This window comes from Wolffia australiana, chromosome 2, assembly GCF_029677425.1.
Source record: "Wolffia australiana isolate 7733 chromosome 2, ASM2967742v1".
Classification (NCBI taxonomy): domain Eukaryota; kingdom Viridiplantae; phylum Streptophyta; class Magnoliopsida; order Alismatales; family Araceae; genus Wolffia; species Wolffia australiana.
The window spans coordinates 20,143,368-20,151,151 of record NC_135836.1 but is presented as its reverse complement, the minus strand read 5'-3'; the positions used below and the strand labels follow the sequence as shown (position 1 = coordinate 20,151,151).

General features: G+C 40.1%; 1 protein-coding gene across 1 annotated transcript; it reads right to left on the bottom strand.

The window, feature by feature from the left end:
• Positions 1 to 420: 420 nt before the first annotated feature.
• Positions 421 to 4,020, bottom strand: LOC144715523 (transcription factor GLABRA 3-like). The gene is made up of 8 exons (XM_078590458.1): positions 3,770 to 4,020; positions 3,235 to 3,489; positions 2,371 to 2,467; positions 2,262 to 2,276; positions 2,111 to 2,167; positions 1,258 to 2,028; positions 721 to 1,116; positions 421 to 623 (listed from the first exon to the last, which is right to left on the bottom strand). The coding sequence occupies exons 1-8, from the start codon at positions 3,892 to 3,894 to the stop codon at positions 552 to 554; spliced, it is 1,788 nt and encodes a 595-aa protein (XP_078446584.1). The 5' UTR covers positions 3,895 to 4,020; the 3' UTR covers positions 421 to 551.
• Positions 4,021 to 7,784: the final 3,764 nt, after the last annotated feature.

Sequence of the window (7,784 nt, the reverse complement as noted above, 5' to 3'; positions counted from 1 at the left end):
AGAGAGAGAGAGAAGACAGAAGCGGAGAGAGAGGAGAGAGAGAGAGAGAGAAGACAGAAGCGGAGAGAGAGTAGAGAGAGAGAGAGAGAGAGAGAAAAGGGATTCCTTTTTCTCCAACCCAAAAATTGGGACTTTAACGCCCATCGTGATAAAGATGTCTGTACCAATGCATTTATGGTCTCCGAGAAACCTTAAATTTAAGGGAAACACGTTGTACTCTCTTCGATATGACAAGTTGAAAACCGGCGTATCTGTCTCCCTTATGGGCTGCATAACTTTCTCTCTGCTTCAGGTTATCTATTATTTTTCCTTAAGAGTTATTAAAGAAATTGAATCCGTCAATTCTTGAGATCTGATGTTCAAGTTCACTTAACGACTTAATCACGTCATCATGAAATGGAATCGTTCAACTCGGAATCCTCAAGCAAGGGCCACATTTATTCTTAGATTAGCTTATCTTAGATAGCCGGATCCAAGAAGCTTCACAGATAGAGGAAAGATGCATTAACTTATGTCTATTCTCAACTGACCAGCAGTAGTCCGGAAATCTATCAGCACTTGCAGACAGCTCGGTGAATCCTACCCTTGATCAACCCCGGTGACGCCACCGCGCTTCCCTTGAACTGTACAACAATACACAACATATGACATATTACTTTAGTGGGCTTCCATACAAAGATTAACATAAAATGAATGAAACATATCAGCTACTACCATCACCTTTGACTTAATTGTCATAATGAGATTTCCCTCCACTGTAGACGACTGCACATAGTGAGCATCAAGATTGATGCTGTTTGCCGCATCCATTACCTCCAACAGAAGACAATCACGCCATGGGCAAGAAACCTGTATTATGACTTCATTCCCCATCACACTCACGTTGATATCAGCCTCACGCGCCTTCCTCTTGTTGGTTGAAGGTTTTTTATTACCGGAGAGGAATCCTTCACCCTCGTAGTTGTCTGATGTTCTTTCTACGACGTCGTCTTGCGTGCGCATCAGTTCTTTATTTTTGAGATCCTGCTTATCCATTTGGGACTCCAAGAACTGAACCCTGTTCTCGAGCTCCTTGAGATACTTTACTGTATTTCCTAGAATGGAGTTCTTGTCCTCCTGCGCAAGGATTATTGGAATAATACGGGTATTTATGAAATCGTGTCAGGGTTTTTATGGCTATAAAGTAGAGAAAGAGCGGAGAAAGCAGAAAGAGTGGAGAATTGAGGTCAAGAACGGGGTTTTAGCAAGAAAATATACCACGTCGAAAGGAAGAAGGGATTTGAGAATTTCGATGTTCTTGTTCATCTGATTGTTCCGTTGATGCCACGGCCGGACTGAGACAAATTTGCTAAGTTTTACGTCTTCATACTGAATGAACAAAATCTTCTTCAACATTATCTGGTTGTGCGAGCCCATTCGTGGGTACAGTGCGTTTGAATCATTTCTCCATGAGACAAAGCTCGTCGAACGGGACGGATCTGGTACAAACGCGATTTCTACTGGGGTAGACGACCTTTTAAAGATGGCTGCAAGAGTTCTCTCGTAGAGAAGGTCTCCAACTCCGCCATCAAACAAGGAAAAGTTAACCCCTTTGCACTCCATGGGTTCATTTACGTTGTTAATGCTTTGCTTTGGGGGTTCATTATCAAGAAGATTCCAGCTTTGGTTGTCGGAGACGTTGCTTGAATCTTTGTTGAGAATGTCCCTAGAGTCGGCAGGTGAAATTTCTCCTGGTTTATCGTTTGTCATAAGCTTGATGTCATCATCTCCATAACTCGTGAAAGGCGACAAAGCTTGGAGGCCTGAAGTGAATGCCGCGTGAACTTCTAGGTTGAGAGGAGGAGAACCCAAGTGAATGTCCTCTTCTAGGTCAAGAGTAGGGGAACCCAATGGCGTCAAGGGTATGTTAAGAATGCAATTTTGGGAGACTGCACCTCCATCGTTCGTAGATTTATGTTCGTTGATGCCATTTAAGGAATCCCTGAAGAAGTTCTTGACTTGAAACAGGAAGTCGGTATCTTCCCTGACCTATTGATGGAATCCAATGCGAGTATTTTTAAGGTGTGCTAAAAGATTTCTCCTCTCGTCCATAACAACAGAATGAACTTACAGATTCAGTCGTGCCCAGTTCAACGACGCAATCCAAGAAGGTGAAGCAGAAAATAGTCTGCAAGAACCACAAGTAAACGCTTCTGAGATCTTGTTGCAACTGAAATGCTGTGGACACGAGGAAGTTTGAGTAACGAATGCTGAAAACTTACGCGGATTGATGCGCTCTACGTGACGGCCAAACCGCAGAGAGAGGATGAACAAATTAAGCATTAAATCAGCTTATTTAATTGTCTAATGTAGGATTGTACCGCAACTGACCTTTGCCAGAAGAGATCGGCTGAAGACCTTAAATTCCGCGCAATGCGCGTCTGTGAGCCAGATATGTTTCCCCGTCGACAGTGTTCTTCCTACCAAGCTAGAAAAGTTTGTTACATAGAGCTCCCATGGGTATTTAGATAGGTATTTAGGTAAGTACATAGAGCTCCCATGGGGATTTGGACGGACGGACGGACGGACGGATGGATAGATGGATGGATGGATGGATGGATGGATAGATAGATAGATAGATAGATAGATAGATAGATAGATAGATAGATAGATGGATAGATAGATAGATGGATGGATAGATAGATAGATGGATGGATAGATAGATAGATAGATGGATAGATAGATGGATGGATAGATAGATGGATGGATAGATAGATGGATGGATAGATAGATGGATGGATAGATAGATGGATGGATAGATGGATGGATAGATAGATAGATAGATGGATGGATAGATAGATGGATGGATAGATAGATGGATGGATAGATAGATGGATGGATAGATAGATGGATGGATAGATAGATGGATGGATAGATGGATGGATAGATAGATGGATGGATAGATAGATGGATAGATAGCTAGATGGATGGATGGATAGATAGATAGATAGATAGATAGATAGATAGATAGATGGATAGATAGCTAGATGGATGGATGGATACATAGATAGATAGATAAATAGATAGATAGATAGATAGATAGATAGATAGATAGATAGATAGATAGATAGATAGATAGATAGATAGATAGATAGATAGATAGATAGATAGATAGATAGATAGATAGATAGATAGATAGATAGATAGATAGATAGATAGATAGATAGAGAGAGAGAGAGAGAGAGAGAAGAGTACCCATGTCCAGGGTGGAATGTGAAGGACATGCAAAGCAGGTAGAACCACTCCGAGTCCGTTAGATCCTCAGGTGAGAGGAAAGAAGATGGTCTTCTACCGAGCTGATTGGCGTCACCAGCCGAAAGAGAAACATAGAGCTCCCTCAGTTGCTCGCTTCTGTGCAGGCCCGTTAGATCATCTTCAGATTCATGTGACTGGGTCATCTTTCTTGTCTTTATATCTCCATTGTAATACCCTTCTCTCCACTCCAACATTCTACAGAGATAAAAAGGCTGAGACATCCGAAAGAGTCGAAACAGTCTATAATTTGGGAGTATTCGAACAAGAACGACGCGATTACTCAGCTGTTCAATCTGACAGAGAGTTTCCTCATATTCAGCAAAGATACTTTCTCGCCTTGAAAATTAGGTTGAACCAAGAAAATACTCTACAAGAGAGAGAGAGAGAGAGAGAGAGAGAGAGAGAGAGATAGAGAGATGGAGAGAAAGAGGGACGGAGATGGAAGAGACCGGAAGAGAGAGAGGTTTCTGGGTACCCTGGTTGTCCAGCTGAAGGTGACCAGAAGATGGCATAACTCCACTGTATGTTGTGAACGACCGCTGCAAGCCCATTTCGCAGATCATTAACGTTCACCTTCAAATTCTCTTGCTCGGCCGCCATTGATGGACGAAGAAGGATCTCTATGGCTCTTGAGCTACCTACTCAGCGTAATGCAACTCCATTCTCGAACTTTAGAGATCTTTAGGTCTGTTCTTCGGTATCTGAGTTCACATGGCAACCACAACAGCACGGCTTGGGCGTAGCAATCCTAAGCTGAATATGCCGTTACTTAAACATTTAAAAAACGTGCAGAGAAAGAGAGAACGGGTGCATATTAACCGTGTAGCAGTTCTGTCCCATCCCCTCTATTTACTCTGCCTTTTTCTTCATGGCTCGTCACTTTCACTTTATCCTGTACCCGCCAAAAGTACGGAGTTATGGACCAGCTAGAGCTCATCAAGTACTGGCTGTGAGAAAAGACAAAGCTTCTTAAATATTCATCGGTGCAATCGTTATTTCTCTCTGTAAATTCTTAGTTAGGAGTTATGATTTTCTTAGTTATTGGTATCTGAGTTCACTTTCTCGTGGACAGGAAAATCCTCGACGATCTCCATGAACTTCTGACCCCCGAATCTCCCATACTCTCGCTCTCTCTTGCGATACGCCGGAATCTTCCATCTTCCCCCTCTCTCTTGCAGTACGCCGGAATCTCGCATACGCCGGGATCTCGCTTAATACTGATAATATATTCACTTAGGCTAAATATGAAGGAACATACAATAGGAAAGTTATCCACCTTTTCCATGTAATAAATGGAGTAGACGATACTAAGTTAAATTTATATTTAGATAGTTTAAGAAGACGGATGGTTAAAAATGAATTAAAATTCTGTTATAATTCAGTATTGAACCAAAATTATTATATTCAATTTACAATAATAAAAAATGGTTTTATTCTTCGTCAGGAATGGCTGGAAATGTACACTAACGTGGGATTCGGGTCGCTTCTCGGTGGTCGGATTTACTTCAACCAAATCACTTTCACCAACACTAAACGAAACTTTGCTTCATTTCTTCAAGAATTTTCACAATCATTTTGGAATGGGGTTGATGTTCGTGAATGGCTATGAGAATTAAACCTTCAAAAGAAATCATTTTCGTGAAAACCTTAACGCGACCTTAATCAAAGTAAATGGTATCAGAAATATATTGGAAAGCAAAATATCTGAGGTTTTACAAACTTTGAAGGAAGAGATCTGCTGTCATAAAAAGAACAATCTACCATAATATTCATGTTTGAGAGCAGATTTGTTGTCTCTCCTGTTAAAATTCACATTTGAACGTGAATGTCCCACGGATAGATAACTCGAGTACCAAATGATTCCCAGGGACGTCGAAACTCGGAAGACTTAGCTGCTTCACTGTAAGCTATCTTTGAATGGAGATTGTCCTTCTCTGTTCAATGCCATACCACAGACAAAGCCAAAAAAATGAAAAAAAAAACAAAGATCAACTTGTATTTGAGTAGACGTGGATCTCAATAGCCCAGTTTTCTTTGGTATCCTGAGTTGAGCTTTCATGGGCGTAAAGACAGAGAGGATTCTTCCTTTTCCTGTCTAACTGTTGTAAGTATCGTCACTATCACTTTTCCTATTGGTATGCTCATCAAACGGCGCAGCAACATTAAAGGGGATTTCTAATCCATGAATAGAAATGTAGGGGAGAATCAACCCACATTGGGATGTCCATCGGATTGATTTTACCTTAGCGGTACTCCTATTAATGCATTGACGCTTTACATTATTTCATCAAGAATTTGCAGATCACGTCTTTCTTCTTGCGCCTACGTCGCCTGTTCTTAAGTCCGGCCTGGTGAAAGAGCACCGGAAGTCATACTGCAAATAAACGGGAGCCCATTCTTACAATCTGCTTTGGCGGTGCATTAATGGCAGTTGTAGAGATTTAGCCCTACATGCCTTTTGCCTACACCTTCTCCCACCCGTTGTACCAAACTTATCTCTTTCTCGGACCTGCGCATGTATATTTATAAATCACACTCTGTCGGCTCGTCTAAGCGTGTATACAAGTGATGAATAATAAAAGGATTATCTTATATTGCACTCTTAAGGATGAAGCAATTAATTACGAGATGATAGAGAAGATACCAGAATCCATTGAAGTAGGTTGATCTTTTGGGGTACTCTTTTCAGTCAACGGATAGGAACTTGCTTAATCTCTTTAGAGTAATGGGGGCTTTCAAAGAAGTTTAACCTTGTATTTGACCCAAGGACTGTCCCTCATTTCTAAGGAACAAGAGAAACTTAGTCCTGTTTGGCCCATCCTAGAATATCACTTCGTTTTAATTAGGATATACTTAGTCTGTACTCGTTAATTAAACCCTTCGGAAATTGGCATGTCTAAATCTCAAAATTAATTCAAGAGAATCACTTCATTGGGATTCGTATGACCGTATTGTTGAGTGCATGTCAGCCAGAGACCTCAGTCAGCAAAAGATAGTTATCTAGCGAGCATCATAGCTACGATTGATTCTTTTGTAGAAATAATATTGACTTGATATTTTTACAATGATTTCAGACGTTTCAAGAGGTTGCGTACTAGATACTATAAGCCATTAAGGGACTGAGAATTGAATATCTGAGGGGTGCATGGCGGGACGGCCTTGAATTCCTTGGATTGAAGATCTTGGTAAATTCCATGGATGAGCCATTTGCCGAAGGCACTAAAGCCGTGGATGCCAAATTTCACAGCTAGGAAAAGACAGTGGATGCCAAAGAATAAAATCTGCCAAATTTTATTATGGGTTTGCGTATTGTATCTAGAATTATGTTTTCAATTCTTTTTAATGCATCCACTCTAACTGGGCTAGCGGACAACCGTACACGGTCCTCCAGTAACTTCATTCCCATTAGCAGATAGCTGAAAAGTTGTAATTATGGTTATGTTAGCTGATAACTCTGTTTTTTGGTTTTTTTTCCCATTATGATTATGTTAGCTGGGAGTCACTTTGTACATTTCTTTCTTTCTAGGATTAGTGTGTCGATCAATGTAGTTAGTAAAGTAGAATATTTTTCATTAATTTTATTTTATTCCCTTTCATTTCAAGTAGTTTCATTTCTGTTTAAATTCATACATGTACAAAATTCACTTATTAAAATGATTCCAGTCGGAACTTTGTGCAGCTTCATCACGATGACTTTGAGCAATGACATACATTAATGGAGGTTGTAAATGATTTTATGACTTGTCATTAATGGAGGTTGTAAATGATTTTATGACTTGTCATCAAGGATGAAGTCAAAGTACACTGAGACCACCTAGAGCAAAATCGAGTACTTCATGACAATGGATAACTCGAAGTACTTATGTGAAGTATGGTGTGGCATCTGCGAACAAATTATATCAATGTTTTTTGGGAGCAAACTTTTTTTGGTGACATCTACAAGGAGTTCATTGTATGCTGCACAATGAACTCAATGTCATAGTGAATTTGTAATGATCTATAGATGACAAGTAATATACCAGCATCACTCCAAAAGATGAGAAGTACTACACCAGCATCACTTATAAATTACAGCCATAGTCATTTGTTGACTCTAAGTGATTTTGACAGGGATGGCAATTTAGAGCACATACCGACATTAAGATGCATGGATGGAAGAAGATTAAAGAGGCTATCAGAAGCCCAATGCTTGTGAATAGATTCAATGATGCACACTATGCGTCCCTCATGGAGGATTCTTGGAATACATAAAAGGGTTATGCCCTTTTAAATATAGCCACCCATTGAATAGTTATAGCCGATCACATCTTGAATATGAGCACGATAAGGAGCCAAAAATCTGGCGCATTGCTGAGGATGTAGAATATTTCAACCTAAGTCTAAGGAGTGGTCAAATTTTATTGATAATATGATTAAATATAAAAAAAAATTATCTCACTTTTCACTGACATGGTCTCCACTACCACCACTAAGAATTATGCAAAAAACAT

Bases quoted from the DNA above. Each gene is read 5' to 3' on its own strand.
- LOC144715523 (XM_078590458.1), bottom strand. From the start codon at position 3,894: ATGGCGGCCGAGCAAGAGAATTTGAAGGTGAACGTTAATGATCTGCGA. The intron at 2,468-3,234 runs GTACTCTTCTCT...AAACTTTTCTAG, and splicing joins ACATTCCACCCTGGACATGG to CTTGGTAGGAAGAACACTGT. The intron at 1,117-1,257 runs GTATATTTTCTT...ATCCTTGCGCAG, and splicing joins CCCTTCTTCCTTTCGACGTG to GAGGACAAGAACTCCATTCT.